The sequence below is a fragment of the Oncorhynchus mykiss genome, chromosome 10 (genome assembly GCF_013265735.2).
Source record: "Oncorhynchus mykiss isolate Arlee chromosome 10, USDA_OmykA_1.1, whole genome shotgun sequence".
In the NCBI taxonomy this organism is placed as follows: Eukaryota; Metazoa; Chordata; class Actinopteri; order Salmoniformes; family Salmonidae; genus Oncorhynchus; species Oncorhynchus mykiss.
The window spans coordinates 83,368,393-83,390,919 of record NC_048574.1 but is presented as its reverse complement, the minus strand read 5'-3'; the positions used below and the strand labels follow the sequence as shown (position 1 = coordinate 83,390,919).

At 45.5% G+C, this 22,527-nt stretch overlaps 1 protein-coding gene across 2 annotated transcripts in view; it reads left to right on the top strand.

Annotated features, from left to right (window-relative positions):
- slit2 (slit homolog 2 (Drosophila)) overlaps positions 1-22,527 on the top strand; it is a 254,549-nt gene that overhangs the window by 9,355 nt on the left and 222,667 nt on the right. For both annotated transcript variants that reach the window (XM_036934274.1, XM_036934273.1), the window contains exon 2: positions 10,242-10,313. In XM_036934274.1, coding sequence (XP_036790169.1) covers positions 10,242-10,313 — 72 coding nt within the window. The remainder of the gene's footprint in view (positions 1-10,241; positions 10,314-22,527) is intronic.

Sequence of the window (22,527 nt, the reverse complement as noted above, 5' to 3'; positions counted from 1 at the left end):
TGAAGTCTATAATATAGACCAGTGGTTTCCAACCAGGGGTATTAGGACTGTAGTCACTATATAGGGTTTATTGTCTACCCTCCCTGAAGTCTATAATATAGACCAGTGGTTTCCAACCAGGGGTATTAGGACTGTAGTCACTATATAGGGTTTATTGTCTACCCTCCCTGAAGTCTATAATATAGACCAGTGGTTTCCAACCAGGGGTATTAGGACTGTAGTCACTATATAGGGTTTATTGTCTACCCTCCCTGAAGTCTATAATATAGACCAGTGGTTTCCAACCAGGGGTATTAGGACTGTAGTCACTATATAGGGTTTATTGTCTACCCTCCCTGAAGTCTATAATATAGACCAGTGGTTTCCAACCAGGGGTATTAGGACTGTAGTCACTATATAGGGTTTATTGTCTACCCTCCCTGAAGTCTATAATATAGACCAGTGGTTTCCAACCAGGGGTATTAGGACTGTAGTCACTATATAGGGTTTATTGTCTACCCTCCCTGAAGTCTATACTATAGACCTGTGGTTTCCAACCAGGGGTATTAGGACTGTAGTCACTATATAGGGTTTATTGTCTACCCTCCCTGAAGTCTATAATATAGACCAGTGGTTTCCAACCAGGGGTATTAGGACTGTAGTCACTATATAGGGTTTATTGTCTACCCTCCCTGAAGTCTATAATATAGACCAGTGGTTTCCAACCAGGGGTATTAGGACTGTAGTCACTATATAGGGTTTATTGTCTACCCTCCCTGAAGTCTATAATATAGACCAGTGGTTTCCAACCAGGGGTATTAGGACTGTAGTCACTATATAGGGTTTATTGTCTACCCTCCCTGAAGTCTATAATATAGACCAGTGGTTTCCAACCAGGGATATTAGGACTGTAGTCACTATATAGGGTTTATTGTCTACCCTCCCTGAAGTCTATAATATAGACCAGTGGTTTCCAACCAGGGGTATTAGGACTGTAGTCACTATATAGGGTTTATTGTCTACCCTCCCTGAAGTCTATAATATAGACCAGTGGTTTCCAACCAGGGGTATTAGGACTGTAGTCACTATATAGGGTTTATTGTCTACCCTCCCTGAAGTCTATAATATAGACCAGTGGTTTCCAACCAGGGGTATTAGGACTGTAGTCACTATATAGGGTTTATTGTCTACCCTCCCTGAAGTCTATAATATAGACCAGTGGTTTCCAACCAGGGGTATTAGGACTGTAGTCACTATATAGGGTTTATTGTCTACCCTCCCTGAAGTCTATAATATAGACCAGTGGTTTCCAACCAGGGGTATTAGGACTGTAGTCACTATATAGGGTTTATTGTCTACCCTCCCTGAAGTCTATAATATAGACCAGTGGTTTCCAACCAGGGGTATTAGGACTGTAGTCACTATATAGGGTTTATTGTCTACCCTCCCTGAAGTCTATAATATAGACCAGTGGTTTCCAACCAGGGGTATTAGGACTGTAGTCACTATATAGGGTTTATTGTCTACCCTCCCTGAAGTCTATACTATAGACCAGTGGTTTCCAACCAGGGGTATTAGGACTGTAGTCACTATATAGGGTTTATTGTCTACCCTCCCTGAAGTCTATAATATAGACCAGTGGTTTCCAACCAGGGGTATTAGGACTGTAGTCACTATATAGGGTTTATTGTCTACCCTCCCTGAAGTCTATAATATAGACCAGTGGTTTCCAACCAGGGGTATTAGGACTGTAGTCACTATATAGGGTTTATTGTCTACCCTCCCTGAAGTCTATACTATAGACCAGTGGTTTCCAACCAGGGGTATTAGGACTGTAGTCACTATATAGGGTTTATTGTCTACCCTCCCTGAAGTCTATAATATAGACCAGTGGTTTCCAACCAGGGGTATTAGGACTGTAGTCACTATATAGGGTTTATTGTCTACCCTCCCTGAAGTCTATACTATAGACCAGTGGTTTCCAACCAGGGGTATTAGGACTGTAGTCACTATATAGGGTTTATTGTCTACCCTCCCTGAAGTCTATAATATAGACCAGTGGTTTCCAACCAGGGGTATTAGGACTGTAGTCACTATATAGGGTTTATTGTCTACCCTCCCTGAAGTCTATACTATAGACCAGTGGTTTCCAACCAGGGGTATTAGGACTGTAGTCACTATATAGGGTTTATTGTCTACCCTCCCTGAAGTCTATAATATAGACCAGTGGTTTCCAACCAGGGGTATTAGGACTGTAGTCACTATATAGGGTTTATTGTCTACCCTCCCTGAAGTCTATACTATAGACCAGTGGTTTCCAACCAGGGGTATTAGGACTGTAGTCACTATATAGGGTTTACTGTCTACCCTCCCTGAAGTCTATACTATAGACCAGTGGTTTCCAACCAGGGGTATTAGGACTGTAGTCACTATATAGGGTTTATTGTCTACCCTCCCTGAAGTCTATACTATAGACCAGTGGTTTCCAACCAGGGGTATTAGGACTGTAGTCACTATATAGGGTTTATTGTCTACCCTCCCTGAAGTCTATAATATAGACCAGTGGTTTCCAACCAGGGGTATTAGGACTGTAGTCACTATATAGGGTTTATTGTCTACCCTCCCTGAAGTCTATAATATAGACCAGTGGTTTCCAACCAGGGGTATTAGGACTGTAGTCACTATATAGGGTTTATTGTCTACCCTCCCTGAAGTCTATAATATAGACCAGTGGTTTCCAACCAGGGGTATTAGGACTGTAGTCACTATATAGGGTTTATTGTCTACCCTCCCTGAAGTCTATAATATAGACCAGTGGTTTCCAACCAGTTGTATTAGGACTGTAGTCACTATATAGGGTTTATTGTCTACCCTCCCTGAAGTCTATAATATAGACCAGTGGTTTCCAACCAGGGATATTAGGACTGTAGTCACTATATAGGGTTTATTGTCTACCCTCCCTGAAGTCTATAATATAGACCAGTGGTTTCCAACCAGGGGTATTAGGACTGTAGTCACTATATAGGGTTTATTGTCTACCCTCCCTGAAGTCTATAATATAGACCAGTGGTTTCCAACCAGGGGTATTAGGACTGTAGTCACTATATAGGGTTTATTGTCTACCCTCCCTGAAGTCTATAATATAGACCAGTGGTTTCCAACCAGGGGTATTAGGACTGTAGTCACTATATAGGGTTTATTGTCTACCCTCCCTGAAGTCTATAATATAGACCAGTGGTTTCCAACCAGGGGTATTAGGACTGTAGTCACTATATAGGGTTTATTGTCTACCCTCCCTGAAGTCTATAATATAGACCAGTGGTTTCCAACCAGGGGTATTAGGACTGTAGTCACTATATAGGGTTTATTGTCTACCCTCCCAGAAGTCTATACTATAGACCAGTGGTTTCCAACCAGGGGTATTAGGACTGTAGTCACTATATAGGGTTTATTGTCTACCCTCCCTGAAGTCTATAATATAGACCAGTGGTTTCCAACCAGGGGTATTAGGACTGTAGTCACTATATAGGGTTTATTGTCTACCCTCCCTGAAGTCTATAATATAGACCAGTGGTTTCCAACCAGGGGTATTAGGACTGTAGTCACTATATAGGGTTTATTGTCTACCCTCCCTGAAGTCTATACTATAGACCAGTGGTTTCCAACCAGGGGTATTAGGACTGTAGTCACTATATAGGGTTTATTGTCTACCCTCCCTGAAGTCTATAATATAGACCAGTGGTTTCCAACCAGGGGTATTAGGACTGTGGTCACTATATAGGGTTTATTGTCTACCCTCCCTGAAGTCTATACTATAGACCAGTGGTTTCCAACCAGGGGTATTAGGACTGTAGTCACTATATAGGGTTTATTGTCTACCCTCCCTGAAGTCTATAATATAGACCAGTGGTTTCCAACCAGGGGTATTAGGACTGTAGTCACTATATAGGGTTTATTGTCTACCCTCCCTGAAGTCTATACTATAGACCAGTGGTTTCCAACCAGGGGTATTAGGACTGTAGTCACTATATAGGGTTTATTGTCTACCCTCCCTGAAGTCTATAATATAGACCAGTGGTTTCCAACCAGGGGTATTAGGACTGTAGTCACTATATAGGGTTTATTGTCTACCCTCCCTGAAGTCTATACTATAGACCAGTGGTTTCCAACCAGGGGTATTAGGACTGTAGTCACTATATAGGGTTTACTGTCTACCCTCCCTGAAGTCTATACTATAGACCAGTGGTTTCCAACCAGGGGTATTAGGACTGTAGTCACTATATAGGGTTTATTGTCTACCCTCCCTGAAGTCTATAATATAGACCAGTGGTTTCCAACCAGGGGTATTAGGACTGTAGTCACTATATAGGGTTTATTGTCTACCCTCCCTGAAGTCTATAATATAGACCAGTGGTTTCCAACCAGGGGTATTAGGACTGTAGTCACTATATAGGGTTTATTGTCTACCCTCCCTGAAGTCTATAATATAGACCAGTGGTTTCCAACCAGGGGTATTAGGACTGTAGTCACTATATAGGGTTTATTGTCTACCCTCCCTGAAGTCTATAATATAGACCAGTGGTTTCCAACCAGGGGTATTAGGACTGTAGTCACTATATAGGGTTTATTGTCTACCCTCCCTGAAGTCTATACTATAGACCAGTGGTTTCCAACCAGGGGTATTAGGACTGTAGTCACTATATAGGGTTTATTGTCTACCCTCCCTGAAGTCTATAATATAGACCAGTGGTTTCCAACCAGGGGTATTAGGACTGTAGTCACTATATAGGGTTTATTGTCTACCCTCCCTGAAGTCTATAATATAGACCAGTGGTTTCCAACCAGGGGTATTAGGACTGTAGTCACTATATAGGGTTTATTGTCTACCCTCCCTGAAGTCTATAATATAGACCAGTGGTTTCCAACCAGGGGTATTAGGACTGTAGTCACTATGTAGGGTTTATTGTCTACCCTCCCTGAAGTCTATACTATAGACCAGTGGTTTCCAACCAGGGGTATTAGGACTGTAGTCACTATATAGGGTTTATTGTCTACCCTCCCTGAAGTCTATACTATAGACCAGTGGTTTCCAACCAGGGGTATTAGGACTGTAGTCACTATATAGGGTTTATTGTCTACCCTCCCTGAAGTCTATAATATAGACCAGTGGTTTCCAACCAGGGGTATTAGGACTGTAGTCACTATATAGGGTTTATTGTCTACCCTCCCTGAAGTCTATAATATAGACCAGTGGTTTCCAACCAGGGGTATTAGGACTGTAGTCACTATATAGGGTTTATTGTCTACCCTCCCTGAAGTCTATAATATAGACCAGTGGTTTCCAACCAGGGGTATTAGGACTGTAGTCACTATATAGGGTTTATTGTCTACCCTCCCTGAAGTCTATAATATAGACCAGTGGTTTCCAACCAGGGGTATTAGGACTGTAGTCACTATATAGGGTTTATTGTCTACCCTCCCTGAAGTCTATAATATAGACCAGTGGTTTCCAACCAGGGGTATTAGGACTGTAGTCACTATATAGGGTTTATTGTCTACCCTCCCTGAAGTCTATACTATAGACCAGTGGTTTCCAACCAGGGGTATTAGGACTGTAGTCACTATATAGGGTTTATTGTCTACCCTCCCTGAAGTCTATAATATAGACCAGTGGTTTCCAACCAGGGGTATTAGGACTGTAGTCACTATATAGGGTTTATTGTCTACCCTCCCTGAAGTCTATAATATAGACCAGTGGTTTCCAACCAGGGGTATTAGGACTGTAGTCACTATATAGGGTTTATTGTCTACCCTCCCTGAAGTCTATAATATAGACCAGTGGTTTCCAACCAGGGGTATTAGGACTGTAGTCACTATATAGGGTTTATTGTCTACCCTCCCTGAAGTCTATAATATAGACCAGTGGTTTCCAACCAGGGGTATTAGGACTGTAGTCACTATATAGGGTTTATTGTCTACCCTCCCTGAAGTCTATAATATAGACCAGTGGTTTCCAACCAGGGGTATTAGGACTGTAGTCACTATATAGGGTTTATTGTCTACCCTCCCTGAAGTCTATAATATAGACCAGTGGTTTCCAACCAGGGGTATTAGGACTGTAGTCACTATATAGGGTTTATTGTCTACCCTCCCTGAAGTCTATAATATAGACCAGTGGTTTCCAACCAGGGGTATTAGGACTGTAGTCACTATATAGGGTTTATTGTCTACCCTCCCTGAAGTCTATACTATAGACCAGTGGTTTCCAACCAGGGGTATTAGGACTGTAGTCACTATATAGGGTTTATTGTCTACCCTCCCTGAAGTCTATAATATAGACCAGTGGTTTCCAACCAGGGGTATTAGGACTGTAGTCACTATATAGGGTTTATTGTCTACCCTCCCTGAAGTCTATAATATAGACCAGTGGTTTCCAACCAGGGGTATTAGGACTGTAGTCACTATATAGGGTTTATTGTCTACCCTCCCTGAAGTCTATAATATAGACCAGTGGTTTCCAACCAGGGGTATTAGGACTGTAGTCACTATATAGGGTTTATTGTCTACCCTCCCTGAAGTCTATAATATAGACCAGTGGTTTCCAACCAGGGGTATTAGGACTGTAGTCACTATATAGGGTTTATTGTCTACCCTCCCTGAAGTCTATAATATAGACCAGTGGTTTCCAACCAGGGGTATTAGGACTGTAGTCACTATATAGGGTTTATTGTCTACCCTCCCTGAAGTCTATAATATAGACCAGTGGTTTCCAACCAGGGGTATTAGGACTATAGTCACTATATAGGGTTTATTGTCTACCCTCCCTGAAGTCTATAATATAGACCAGTGGTTTCCAACCAGGGGTATTAGGACTGTAGTCACTATATAGGGTTTATTGTCTACCCTCCCTGAAGTCTATAATATAGACCAGTGGTTTCCAACCAGGGGTATTAGGACTGTAGTCACTATATAGGGTTTATTGTCTACCCTCCCTGAAGTCTATAATATAGACCAGTGGTTTCCAACCAGGGGTATTAGGACTGTAGTCACTATATAGGGTTTATTGTCTACCCTCCCTGAAGTCTATAATATAGACCAGTGGTTTCCAACCAGGGGTATTAGGACTGTAGTCACTATATAGGGTTTATTGTCTACCCTCCCTGAAGTCTATAATATAGACCAGTGGTTTCCAACCAGGGGTATTAGGACTATAGTCACTATATAGGGTTTATTGTCTACCCTCCCTGAAGTCTATAATATAGACCAGTGGTTTCCAACCAGGGGTATTAGGACTGTAGTCACTATATAGGGTTTATTGTCTACCCTCCCTGAAGTCTATAATATAGACCAGTGGTTTCCAACCAGGGGTATTAGGACTGTAGTCACTATATAGGGTTTATTGTCTACCCTCCCTGAAGTCTATAATATAGACCAGTGGTTTCCAACCAGGGGTATTAGGACTGTAGTCACTATATAGGGTTTATTGTCTACCCTCCCTGAAGTCTATACTATAGACCAGTGGTTTCCAACCAGGGGTATTAGGACTGTAGTCACTATATAGGGTTTATTGTCCCTGAAGTCTATAATATAGACCAGTGGTTTCCAACCAGGGGTGTTAGGACTGTAGTCACTATATAGGGTTTATTGTCTACCCTCCCTGAAGTCTATAATATAGACCAGTGGTTTCCAACCAGGGGTATTAGGACTGTAGTCACTATATAGGGTTTATTGTCTACCCTCCCTGAAGTCTATAATATAGACCAGTGGTTTCCAACCAGGGGTATTAGGACTGTAGTCACTATATAGGGTTTATTGTCTACCCTCCCTGAAGTCTATAATATAGACCAGTGGTTTCCAACCAGGGGTATTAGGACTGTAGTCACTATATAGGGTTTATTGTCTACCCTCCCTGAAGTCTATACTATAGACCAGTGGTTTCCAACCAGGGGTATTAGGACTGTAGTCACTATATAGGGTTTATTGTCTACCCTCCCTGAAGTCTATAATATAGACCAGTGGTTTCCAACCAGGGGTATTAGGACTGTAGTCACTATATAGGGTTTATTGTCTACCCTCCCTGAAGTCTATACTATAGACCAGTGGTTTCCAACCAGGGGTATTAGGACTGTAGTCACTATATAGGGTTTATTGTCTACCCTCCCTGAAGTCTATAATATAGACCAGTGGTTTCCAACCAGGGGTATTAGGACTGTAGTCACTATGTAGGGTTTATTGTCTACCCTCCCTGAAGTCTATACTATAGACCAGTGGTTTCCAACCAGGGGTATTAGGACTGTAGTCACTATATAGGGTTTATTGTCTACCCTCCCTGAAGTCTATACTATAGACCAGTGGTTTCCAACCAGGGGTATTAGGACTGTAGTCACTATATAGGGTTTATTGTCTACCCTCCCTGAAGTCTATAATATAGACCAGTGGTTTCCAACCAGGGGTATTAGGACTGTAGTCACTATATAGGGTTTATTGTCTACCCTCCCTGAAGTCTATAATATAGACCAGTGGTTTCCAACCAGGGGTATTAGGACTGTAGTCACTATATAGGGTTTATTGTCTACCCTCCCTGAAGTCTATAATATAGACCAGTGGTTTCCAACCAGGGGTATTAGGACTGTAGTCACTATATAGGGTTTATTGTCTACCCTCCCTGAAGTCTATAATATAGACCAGTGGTTTCCAACCAGGGGTATTAGGACTGTAGTCACTATATAGGGTTTATTGTCTACCCTCCCTGAAGTCTATAATATAGACCAGTGGTTTCCAACCAGGGGTATTAGGACTGTAGTCACTATATAGGGTTTATTGTCTACCCTCCCTGAAGTCTATAATATAGACCAGTGGTTTCCAACCAGGGGTATTAGGACTGTAGTCACTATATAGGGTTTATTGTCTACCCTCCCTGAAGTCTATACTATAGACCAGTGGTTTCCAACCAGGGGTATTAGGACTGTAGTCACTATATAGGGTTTATTGTCTACCCTCCCTGAAGTCTATAATATAGACCAGTGGTTTCCAACCAGGGGTATTAGGACTGTAGTCACTATATAGGGTTTATTGTCTACCCTCCCTGAAGTCTATAATATAGACCAGTGGTTTCCAACCAGGGGTATTAGGACCTATCCACAGGTTGTACTGGAGAAGACTCATGGGAGAGTAGGGTTACTGGTGAAAAACACATGAAGGGGGTACTTCCGGGGTACTTCCGGCCAGAGCAACATTCAGTCGGTGGTACAGTAACCTTTTAAACAGGTTGTGAACCACTGATATAGTCAGTCATTATCCTAATATATTGATGATATTATCTGCTGTTAAGGTCCTTCAACAGAATCCTCCAAAACCCAAGTCCATTCTGATGAAGTGGTTCTCACAACAGAACCACGAAATAACCTCGTGGCTCGTTTTTATAGAACCGTAGTGATGATTAAAAAGAAGTGGAGCAGGAAATGGTTCCCGTTGGTATCGGACAGATAATTCATTTGGCCCGTGTTTTCGCGTTACAACAGCCCGAGACGTCACAACACACACACACACACACACACACACACACACACACACACACACACACACACACACACACACACACACACACAGCTCGAACTAATCAAAAACGGATTTAGTGAATTCCCTTTTAAGCTAATAAAGCCTGTAGGATAGTTTGTTTTTCTACCCGCTGAGGAGATTGATGTGGTTTTGTTGGTTAAACTAAAACCCTTTCCATTTACCCGTCAACAGATTGAACTAACGATCTCCTAATGTCGCCTCCGATAAATTAAACTGTAACACCTTGCTGTATCCTGCTCATCGTTTCAGAGGTTTGAATTATCTCATCATTCCTGTTATCCTGCTCATCGTTTCATAGGTTTGAATTATCTCATCATTCCTATTATCCTGCTCATCGTTTCAGAGGTTTGAATTATCTCATCATTCCTATTATCCTACTCATCGTTTCAGAGGTTTGAATTATCTCATCGTTCCTTTAGGTTTCGTAGGCTGACGTCTCTGATCTGTAATGGAAAGATGAACATGTCCACATGTATCCTGAGATTCTCCCCCAGCGTTTGTTTTAAATTCAGTCATTTAATTGTGGCCTAAATCGTGTTGAATAACCAGGGTAATACTGGCACAGTGACGTGCAGGTTGTGTGTTATTCAAATCTGTTTTTTTAGAACATGTTTTAAATCTGAATGATTGTTTATTTATTTTTTGTCGATATTGTAACTCATCATGTCGTCTTGTTTCTCCAGGGATCTGAACGCTAATAATCTGACTAAAATCACCAAGGCCGACTTCGCTGGACTGAGGAATCTGCGTGTGCTGTAAGTAGTCGGCTATAGTTATTACAACGGGAACCTTTAGTTGTTACAACGGGAACCTTTAGTTATTACAACGGGAACCTTTAGTTATTACACCGGGAACCTTTAGTTTTTACAACGGGAACCTTTAGTTATTACAACGGGAACCTTTAGTTATTACAACGGGAACCTTTAGTTATTACCCCGGTAACCTTTAGTTATTACAACGGGAACCTTTAGTTATTACCCCGGTAACCTTTAGTTATTACAACGGGAACCTTTAGTTATTACCCCGGTAACCTTTAGTTATTACAACGGGAACCTTTAGTTATTACCCCGGTAACCTTTAGTTATTACAACGGGAACCTTTAGTTATTACAACGGGAACCTTTAGTTATTACCCCGGTAACCTTTAGTTATTACAACGGGAACCTTTAGTTATTACCCCGGTAACCTTTAGTTATCACAACGGGAACCTTTAGTTATTACAACGGTAACCTTTAGTTATTACAACGGGAACCTTTAGTTATCTCAACGGGAACCTTTAGTTATCACAACGGGAACCTTTAGTTATTACCACGGGAACCTTTAGTTATTACCACGGGAACCTTTAGTTATCACAACGGGAACCTTTAGTTATCACAACGGGAACCTTTAGTTATCACAACGGGAACCTTTAGTTATCACAACGGGAACCTTTAGTTATCTCAACGGGAACCTTTAGTTATCACAACGGGAACCTTTAGTTATCACAACGGGAACCTTTAGTTATCACAACGGGAACCTTTAGTTATCACAACGGGAACCTTTAGTTATCACAACGGGAACCTTTAGTTATCACAACGGGAACCTTTAGTTATTACCCCGGGAACCTTTAGTTATTACCCCGGGAACCTTTAGTTATTACAACAGGAACCTTTAGTTATTACAACGGGAACCTTTAGTTATTACAACGGGAACCTTTAGTTATTACAACGGGAACCTTTAGTTATTACAACGGGAACCTTTAGTTATTACAACGGGAACCTTTAGTTACTACCAGGGAACCTTTAGTTATTACCACGGGAACCTTCACAACATGAAACGTCCGATTTGACAACAGATCATTCATATGAAAACACTGTAATGATTACATGTTGTTTTGTCGAAAGCCACCGTTATTAAATTCAAATATAAGGTTTTATCGCCGAGTCATCACAACGAAGTGATCCAACACATTTTTGGTTGTAGTACTGGGGACAAATAAACTAAAACAGACCTAGATATTTATCAGCAAAGCATTTGTAGACTAAACAGGCCTTTATACAAGGCGTTTTCAGTAGCCTATAAACAGGTTATAAACAAGGCTGTAAACTACTGTTTAGAGTTGTTGATGTATAACGTTATAGCCTATAAACAGGTTATAAACAAGGCTGTAAACTACTGTTTAGAGTTGTTGATGTATAACGTTATAGCTATCAACAAGTTATCACAGTCTCAGTGCAAAATTAAACGTTTTTCCACATTTCTAAATTGCTCCAAACCTCAAATTTCGAAGTTTATAATAATGAATGAATGAATGAATGAATGAATAAATGAATGCCTGTCAATGAGATTGAACTCATGACCCTCAGAGCAGGAGCTGGAAGATTAAGCCATCTGCCCCCCCCCCCCCCCCCCCCCACCGGCCCCCAGTCCACAATCCCCCCCGGCCCTGGAGTCAGACCTGGAGTCAGACCTGGAGTCAGACCTGGAGTCAGACCTGGAGTCAGACCTGGAGTCAGACCTGGGGTCAGACCTGGGGTCAGACCTGGAGTCAGACCTGGAGTCAGACCTGGAGTCAGACACAGCTGACATTTGTTTATATTAGGCACGCAGATACTGAACTGTACTGCTAAATTAAGGCATTCATTTCTGACTGGTTTAAATTGAAAGGGTTCATTTTTGGTATACAGAAACAACTCTAGGGTTAACTTCTGGCATTCATTCTGATTGGTTAACAATTCAGGCATTAATTCAGATTGGCTAACAATTCAGGCATTCATTTCCGATTGGTTAAGGATGAAGGATTGGATTAAACCAGAAAAACAACTCCAGGGTTCAGTTCAGCCATTTAATTAGACTGGCCATGCTAGCTCACTGTAGTGAGTGGGAGTGTAGTGGGAGAGGCAGGGAGCTCCTGCCTTACAGACTGCAGGTTTAAGGCTGTCTGGCCGTGCTAGCTCACTGTGGATGGATGGTGCAGTGGGACAGGCAGGGAGCTCCTGCCTTATAGACTGCAGGTTTAAGGCTGTCTGGCCGTGCTAGCTCACTGTGGATGGATGGTGTAGTGGGACAGGCAGGGAGCTCCTGTTCCACAGACTGCAGGTTTAAGGCTGTCTGGCCGTGCTAGCTCACTGTGGATGGATGGTGTAGTGGGACAGGCAGGGAGCTCCTGTTCCACAGACTGCAGGTTTAAGGCTGTCTGGCCGTGCTAGCTCACTGTGGATGGATGGTGTAGTAAGATAAGCAGGGAGCTCCTGCCTTATAGACTGCAGGTTTAAGGCTGTCTGGCCGTGCTAGCTTACTGTGGATGGATGGTGTAGTGGGACAGGCAGGGAGCTCCTGCCTTATAGACTGCAGGTTTAAGGCTGTCTGGCCGTGCTAGCTCACTGTGGATGGATGGTGTAGTGGGACAGGCAGGGAGCTCCTGCCTTATAGACTGCAGGTTTAAGGCTGTCTGGCCGTGCTAGCTCACTGTGGATGGATGGATGGTGTAGTAAGATAAGCAGGGAGCTCCTGCCTTATAGACTGCAGGTTTAAGGCTGTCTGGCCGTGCTAGCTTACTGTGGATGGATGGTGTAGTGGGACAGGCAGGGAGCTCCTGCCTTATAGACTGCAGGTTTAAGGCTGTCTGGCCGTGCTAGCTCACTGTGGATGGATGGTGTAGTGGGACAGGCAGGGAGCTCCTGCCTTATAGACTGCAGGTTTAAGGCTGTCTGGCCGTGCTAGCTCACTGTGGATGGATGGTGTAGTGGGACAGGCAGGGAGCTCCTGTTCCACAGACTGCAGGTTTAAGGCTGTCTGGCCGTGCTAGCTCACTGTGGATGGATGGTGTAGTGAGATAAGCAGGGAGCTCCTGCCTTATAGACTGCAGGTTTAAGGCTGTCTGGCCGTGCTAGCTTACTGTGGATGGACTGTGTAGTGGGACAGGCAGGGAGCTCCTGCCTTATAGACTGCAGGTTTAAGGCTGTCTGGCCGTGCTAGCTTACTGTGGATGGATGGTGTAGTGAGATAAGCAGGGAGCTCCTGCCTTATAGACTGCAGGTTTAAGGCTGTCTGGCCGTGCTAGCTTACTGTGGATGGATGGTGTAGTGGGACAGGCAGGGAGCTCCTGCCTTATAGACTGGAGGTTTAAGGCTGTCTGGCCGTGCTAGCTCACTGTGGATGGATGGTGTAGTGGGACAGGCAGGGAGCTCCTGCCTTATAGACTGCAGGTTTAAGGCTGTCTGGCCGTGCTAGCTCACTGTGGATGGATGGTGTAGTGGGACAGGCAGGAGCTCCTGCCTTATAGACTGCAGGTTTAAGGCTGTCTGGCCGTGCTAGCTCACTGTGGATGGATGGTGTAGTGGGACAGGCAGGGAGCTCCTGCCTTATAGATTGCAGGTTTAAGGCTGTCTGGCCGTGCTAGCTCACTGTGGATGGATGGTGTAGTGGGACAGGCAGGGAGCTCCTGTTCCACAGACTGCAGGTTTAAGGCTGTCTGGCCGTGCTAGCTCACTGTGGATGGATGGTGTAGTGGGACAGGCAGGGAGCTCCTGTTCCACAGACTGCAGGTTTAAGGCTGTCTGGCCGTGCTAGCTCACTGTGGATGGATGGTGTAGTGGGACAGGCAGGGAGCTCCTGTTCCACAGACTGCAGGTTTAAGGCTGTCTGGCCGTGCTAGCTCACTGTGGATGGATGGTGTAGTGGGACAGGCAGGGAGCTCCTGTTCCACAGACTGCAGGTTTAAGGCTGTCTGGCCGTGCTAGCTCACTGTGGATGGATGGTGTAGTGGGACAGGCAGGGAGCTCCTGCCTTATAGATTGCAGGTTTAAGGCTGTCTGGCCGTGCTAGCTCACTGTGGATGGATGGTGTAGTGGGACAGGCAGGGAGCTCCTGTTCCACAGACTGCAGGTTTAAGGCTGTCTGGCCGTGCTAGCTCACTGTGGATGGATGGTGTAGTGGGACAGGCAGGGAGCTCCTGCCTTATAGACTGCAGGTTTAAGGCTGTCTGGCCGTGCTAGCTCACTGTGGATGGATGGTGTAGTGAGATAAGCAGGGAGCTCCTGCCTTATAGACTGCAGGTTTAAGGCTGTCTGGCCGTGCTAGCTTACTGTGGATGGATGGTGTAGTGAGATAAGCAGGGAGCTCCTGCCTTATAGACTGCAGGTTTAAGGCTGTCTGGCCGTGCTAGCTTACTGTGGATGGATGATGTAGTGGGACAGGCAGGGAGCTCCTGTTCCACAGACTGCAGGTTTAAGGCTGTCTGGCCATGCTAGCTCACTGTGGATGGATGGTGTAGTGGGACAGGCAGGGAGATCCTGCCTTTTCAGACTGCAGGTTTAAGGCTGTCTGGCCGTGCTAGCTCACTGTGGATGGATGGTGTAGTGAGATAAGCAGGGAGCTCCTGCCTTATAGACTGCAGGTTTAAGGCTGTCTGGCCGTGCTAGCTTACTGTGGATGGATGGTGTAGTGGGACAGGCAGGGAGCTCCTGCCTTATAGACTGCAGGTTTAAGGCTGTCTGGCCGTGCTAGCTCACTGTGGATGGATGGTGTAGTGGGACAGGCAGGGAGATCTTGCCTTATAGACTGCAGGTTTAAGGCTGTCTGGCCGTGCTAGCTCACTGTGGATGGATGGTGTAGTGGGACAGGCAGGGAGCTCCTGCCTTATAGACTGCAGGTTTAAGGCTGTCTGGCCGTGCTAGCTCACTGTGGATGGATGGTGTAGTGGGGCAGGCAGGGAGCTCCTGTTCCACAGACTGCAGGTTTAAGGCTGTCTGGCCATGCTAGCTCACTGTGGATGGATGGTGTAGTGGGACAGGCAGGGAGATCCTGCCTTATAGACTGCAGGTTTAAGGCTGTCTGGCCGTGCTAGCTCACTGTGGATGGATGGTGTAGTGGGACAGGCAGGGAGCTCCTGCCTTATAGACTGCAGGTTTAAGGCTGTCTGGCCGTGCTAGCTCACTGTGGATGGATGGTGTAGTGGGACAGGCAGGGAGCTCCTGCCTTATAGACTGCAGGTTTAAGGCTGTCTGGCCGTGCTAGCTCACTGTGGATGGATGGTGTAGTGGGACAGGCAGGGAGCTCCTGCCTTATAGACTGCAGGTTTAAGGCTGTCTGGCCATGCTAGCTCACTGTGGATGGATGGTGTAGTGGGACAGGCAGGGAGATCTTGTTCCATAGACTGCAGGTTTCATCCCATCTCTGGACACTTGATTAGAGGTTTTTATTGTTGAAAATAGTGGGCGGTGTTGCCCGTAGTGGGCGGTGTTGACCGTAGTGGGCGGTGTTGACCGTAGTGGGCGGTGTGGTGCTGCCCGTAGTGGACGGTGTTGCCCGTAGTGGACGGTGTTGCCCGTAGTGGACGGTGTTGCCGGTAGTGGACGGTGTTGCCCGTAGTGGGCGGTGTTGCCCGTAGTGGGCGGTGTTGCCCGTAGTGGGCGGTGTTGCCCGTAGTGGGCGGTGTTGACCGAATTGGACGGTGTTGCCGGTAGTGGGCGGTGTTGACCGTAGTGGGCGGTGTTGCCGGTACTGGGCGGTGTTGACCGTAGTGGGCGGTGTTGACCGTAGTGGGCGGTGTGGTGTTGCCCGTAGTGGGCGGTGTGGTGTTGCCCGTAGTGGACGGTGTTGCCCGTAGTGGACGGTGTTGCCGGTAGTGGACGGTGTTGCCCGTAGTGGGCGGTGTTGCCCGTAGTGGGCGGTGTTGCCCGTAGTGGGCGGTGTTGCCCGTAGTGGGCGGTGCTGCCCGTAGTGGGCGGTGCTGCCCGTAGTGGACGGTGTTGCCCGTAGTGGGCGATGTTGCCCGTAGTGGGCGCTGTTGCCCATAGTGGGCGGTGTTGCCCGTAGTGGACGGTGCGGTGTTGCCCGTAGTGGGCGGTGTTGCCTGTAGTGGACGGTGTTGCCCGTAGTGGGCGGTGTTGCCCGTAGTGGACGGTGCGGTGTTGCCCGTAGTGGGCGATGTTGCCCGTAGTGGACGATGTTGACCGTAGTGGACGGTGTTGCCCGTAGTGGGCGGTGTTGCCCGTAGTGGACGGTGTTGCCCGTAGTGGGCGGTGTTGCCCGTAGTGGACGGTGCGGTGTTGCCCGTAGTGGACGGTGTTGCCCGTAGTGGGCGGTGTTGCCCGTAGTGGACGGTGTTGCCCGTAGTGGGCGGTGTTGCCCGTAGTGGGCGGTGTTGCCCGTAGTGGGCGGTGTTGCCCGTAGTGGGCGGTGTTGCCGGTAGTGGACGATGTTGCCCGTAGTGGGCGGTGTTGCCCGTAGTGGGCGGTGTTGCCCGTAGTGGGCTGTGCTGCCCGTAGTGGGCGGTGTTGACCGTAGTGGGCGGTGTTGCCCGTAGTGGGCGGTGTTGCCCGTAGTGGGCGGTGTTGCCCGTAGTGGACGGTGTTGCCCGTAGTGGACGGTGTTGCCCGTAGTGGGCGGTGTTGCCCGTAGTGGGCGGTGTTGCCCGTAGTGGGCGGTGTTGACCGTAGTGGGCGGTGTTGACCGTAGTGGGCGGTGTTGACCGTAGTGGGCGGTGTTGCCCGTAGTGGGCGGTGTTGCCCGTAGTGGGCGGTGTTGACCGATTCTCCCGACGTCCTGGAGATCAACAAAAACGTCAAATTCCGACTTGAACCTGGAGTGATCTCTCTGAGCCTCTCCAGTAGCTGAATAAAGTCTACAAAGTAAACTGTGTCTGACTCCAGGTCTGTGTCTGACTCCAGGTCTGTGTCTGACTCCAGGTCTGTGTCTGACTACAGGTCTGTGTCTGAGTACAGGTCTGACTCCATTGTCTGTGTCTGACTACAGGTCTGTGTCTGACTACAGGTCTGACTCCAGGTCTGTGTCTGACTCCAGGTCTGTGTCTGACTCCAGGTCTGTGTCTGACTCCAGGTCTGTGTCTGACTCCAGGTCTTTGTCTGACTCCAGGTCTGACCCCAGGTCTGTGTCTGACTCCAGGTCTGTGTCTGACTCCAGGTCTGACTCCAGGTCTGTGTCTGACTCCAGGTCTGTGTCTGACTCCAGGTCTGACTCCAGGTCTGACTCCAGGTCTGTGTCTGACTCCAGGTCTGACTCCAGGTCTGTGTCTGACTACAGGTCTGTGTCTGACTCCAGGTCTGTGTCTGACTCCAGGTTTGACTCCAGGTCTGCGTCTGACTCCAGGTCTGACTCCAGGTCTGTATCTGACTCCATGTCTGTGTCTGACTCCAGGTCTGACTCCAGGTCTGTATCTGACTCCAGGTCTGACTCCAGGTCTGTGTCTGACTCCAGGTCTGTGTCTGACTCCAGATTTGACTCCAGGTCTGTGTCTGACTCCAGGTCTGTGTCTGACTCCAGGTCTGTGTCTGACTCCAGGTCTGTATCTGACTCCAGGTCTGTATCTGACTCCAGGTCTGTATCTGACTCCAGGTTTGACTACAGGTCTGTATCTGACTCCAGGTTTGACTCCAGGTCTGTGTCTGACTCCAGGTCTGTGTCTGACTCCAGGTCTGTGTCTGACTCCAGGTCTGTATCTGACTCCAGGTCTGTGTCTGACTCCAGGTCCGTGTCTGACTACAGGTCTGACTCCAGGTCTGTGTCTGACTCCAGGTCTGTGTCTGACTCCAGGTCTGTGTCTGACTCCAGTTCTGTGTCTGACTACAGGTCTGTGTCTGACTCCAGGTCTGACTCCAGGTCTGTGTCTGACTCCAGGTCTGTGTCTGACTCCAGGTCTGTGTCTGACTCCAGGTCTGTGTCTGACTCCAGGTCTGTGTCTGACTCCAGGTCTGACCCCAGGTCTGTGTCTGACTCCAGGTCTGTGTCTGACTCCAGGTCTGACTCCAGGTCTGTGTCTGACTCCAGGTCTGTGTCTGACTCCAGGTCTGACTCCAGGTCTGACTCCAGGTCTGTGTCTGACTCCAGGTCTGACTCCAGGTCTGTGTCTGACTACAGGTCTGTGTCTGACTCCAGGTCTGTGTCTGACTCCAGGTTTGACTCCAGGTCTGTGTCTGACTCCAGGTCTGACTCCAGGTCTGTATCTGACTCCAGGTCTGACTCCAGGTCTGTGTCTGACTCCAGGTCTGTGTCTGACTCCAGGTCTGTGTCTGACTCCAGATTTGACTCCAGGTCTGTGTCTGACTCCAGGTCTGTGTCTGACTCCAGGTCTGTGTCTGACTCCAGGTCTGTATCTGACTCCAGGTCTGTATCTGACTCCAGGTTTGACTACAGGTCTGTATCTGACTCCAGGTTTGACTCCAGGTCTGTGTCTGACTCCAGGTCTGTGTCTGACTCCAGGTCTGTGTCTGACTCCAGGTCTGTATCTGACTCCAGGTCTGTATCTGACTCCAGGTTTGACTCCAGGTCTGTATCTGACTCCAGATCTGACTTCAGGTGGCTGAGCGTGGACATACCAAACATCTCATGTTGTGGGGGGTGCTTTGCTGCAAGAGGGACTGGTGCACTTCACAAAATAGATGGCATCATGAGGCAGGGAAAGTATGTGGATTTATTGAAGCAACATCTCAAGACATCAGTCAGGAAGTTAAAGCTTGGTCACAAATGGGTCTTCCAAATGGACAATGACCCCAAGCATGCTTCCAAAGTTGTGGTAAAATGCCTTAAGGACAACAAAGTCAAGGTATTGGAGTGGCCATCACAAAGCCCTGACCTCAATCCTATATAATATTTGTGGGCAGAACTGAAAAGTGTGTGTGTGAGCAAGGAGGCCTACAAACCTACCTCAGTTACACCAGCTCTGTCAGGAGGAATGGGCCAAAATTCACCCAACTTATAGTGGGAAGCTTGTGGAAGGCTACCAGAAACGTTTGACCCAAGTGAAACAATTTAAAGGCAAAGCTACCAAATACTAATTGAGTGTATGTAAACTTCTGACCCACTGGGAATGTGATGAAAGAAATAAAAGCTGAAATAAATCATTCTCTCTACTATTATTCTGACATTTCACATTCTTAAAATAAAGTGGTGATCCTAACTGACCTAAGACAGGGATTTTTTTTACATGGATTAAATGTCAGGAATTGTGAAAAATGTAGTTTAAATGTATTTGGCTAAGGTGAACTTCCGACTTCAAATGTCTGTCTGTCATGTAGCCTAATGAAGGCTGCTGTCTGTCTGTCTGTCTGTCTGTCTGTCTGTCTGTCTGTCTGTCTGTCATGTCCCTCTCTCTCTGTGTGTGGGTGTGACCGTGTCTCCATGGTCTGTCCCTCTCTCTCTCTCTGTGTGTGTGTGTGTGTGTGTTACCGTGTCTCCATGGCCTGGCAGGCAGGCAGCAGCTGTTATAGTAGTGTATCTGTGTCTGTTGCTGCCTCTCCTCAGTGTTAATCTACATGGGAAGTGTCAGGCTGGGGGAGTTATTTTAACCAGCCGGCCCCAGGGACATGTGTTACCCTCATTAAAACCACACAGGAAGTGATAGAGAGCGACAGGACCGAAAGAAGGAACGAGAGAGCACTCGGTACGTGTAAACCGCGGAGCGAGGAATGCAGTTCAGAGAAGGAAAGAGAGAGGGAGAGAGTCTTGTAGAAACAGGTTTCCTACCTTGTATGTTTTCAGGTTTAGGATTTCTCCTTTTGCTGTTTGGTGTGGGGGGGAGGGGATATCTGTCTGTGTGTGTGTGTGTGTGTGGTGTTGCTCGACTGTTTATAGGGAATGGCAGTGTGGGGTAGGAATTTCTCACATACCTCTAAGAGATTATGTCCTTAAAATGTGTGTTTGTGTGTGTGTGTGTGACTTGTCCTATCAACACACTGAAGTAACCTCTTGTCAATTCTATCCAATTTCAATTTCAGAAGCTTTATTTTCATGGGAAACATATGTTTACCATTCCATTCCATTCCATTATATTCCATTATATTCCATTCCATTATATTCCATTCCATTCCATTCCATTCCATTCCATTCCATTCCATTCCATTATATTCCATTCCATTATATTCCATTCCATTCCATTCCATTCCATTATATTCCATTCCATTATATTCCATTCCATTCCATTATATTCCATTCCATTCCATTCCATTATATTCCATTCCATTCCATTATATTCCATTATATTCCATTCCATTATATTCCATTCCATTCCATTCCATTCCATTATATTCCATTCCATTATATTCCATTCCATTCCATTATATTCCATTCCATTATATTCCATTCCATTCCATTATATTCCATTCCATTCCATTCCATTCCATTCCATTATATTCCATTCCATTATATTCCATTCCATTCCATTCCATTATATTCCATTCCATTATATTCCATTCCATTCCATTATATTCCATTCCATTCCATTATATTCCATTCCATTATATTCCATTCCATTCCATTCCATTCCATTCCATTCCATTCCATTCAATTATATTCCATTCCATTATATTCCATTCCATTCAATTATATTCCATTCCATTATATTCCATTCCATTCCATTCCATTCCATTCTATTCCATTCCATTCCATTCCATTCCATTCCATTATATTCCATTATATTCCATTCCATTATATTCTATTCCATTCCATTCCATTCCATTCCATTCCATTATATTCTATTCCATTCCATTCCATTCCATTATATTCAATTCCATTCCATTCCATTCCATTCCATTCCATTCCATTATATTCCATTCCATTATATTCCATTCCATTCTATTCCATTATATTCCATTCCATTCCATTATATTCCATTCCATTCCATTATATTCCATTCCATTCCATTCCATTATATTCCATTCCATTATATTCCATTCCATTCCATTATATTCCATTCCATTCCATTATATTCCATTCCATTCTATTCCATTCCATTATATTCTATTCCATTCCATTATATTCCATTCCATTCCATTCAATTCAATTAATTTCCATTCCGTTCCATTCCATTCCATTCATTTCCATTCCATTCAATTCATTTCCATTCAATTCATTTCCATTCAATTCATTTCCATTCAATTCATTTCCATTCAATTCATTTCCATTCAATTCATTTCCATTCAATTCATTTACATTCAATTCATTTACATTCAATTCATTTCCATTCAATTCATTTACATTCAATTCATTTACATTCAATTCATTTACATTCAATTTAATTAAACTCTATTCAATTCAATTTAAGGGCCTTTATTGTCATGGGAAACGTATGTTTACGTTTCCAAAGCTAGTGAAGTAGATCATAAACAAAAAGTAATAAAATAAAGTGAAATAAACAATTAAAAAATTAACAGTAAACATTACACTCACAGAAAGTTCAAAAATAAATAAAGACAAAATGTCATTATGTCTATAAACAGTGTTGTAACGATGTGTAAATAGGTAAGTGTACTTTTCGGCCCAACCTGGACTCGAACCAGGGACCCTCTGCAACACATCGAGAACCGCCTGCCTCGAAGCGTCGTTACCCATCGCTCCGCAAGAGCAGCGCGGGGAAACGAGGAAGTGACGTCACAGATTGGAAACGCTGTTAACGAGGAAGTGACGTCACCGATTTGAAAGCGTTGTTAACAAGGAAGTGATGTCACCGATTGGAAACGCTGTTAACAAGGAAGTGACATCACCGATTTGAAAGCGTTGTTAACAAGGAAGTGATGTCACCGATTGGAAACGCTGTTAACGAGGAAGTGACGTCACCGATTGGAAACGCTGTTAACGAGGAAGTGACGTCACCGATTGGAAACGCTGTTAACGTGCACCACCGCTAACTAGCTAGCCATTTCACACCGGTTACATAGGCGTAAATATGGGTTGTATTTACAATGGTGTGTGTTCTTCACTGGTTGACCTTTTCTCGTGGCAACAGGTCACAGATCTTGCTGCTGTGATGGCACACTGTGGAATTTCATCCAGTAGATATTATAGTTTGTCAAAATTGGATTGGTTTTCTAATTCTTTGTGGGTCTCTGTAATCTGAGGGAAATATGTCTCTCTAATATGGTCATACATTGGACAGGAGGTTAGGAAATGCAGCTCAGTTTCCACCTCATTTTGTGGGCAGTGAGCACATAGCCTGTCTTCTCTTGAGAGCCAGGTCTGCCTGCGGTGGCCTTTC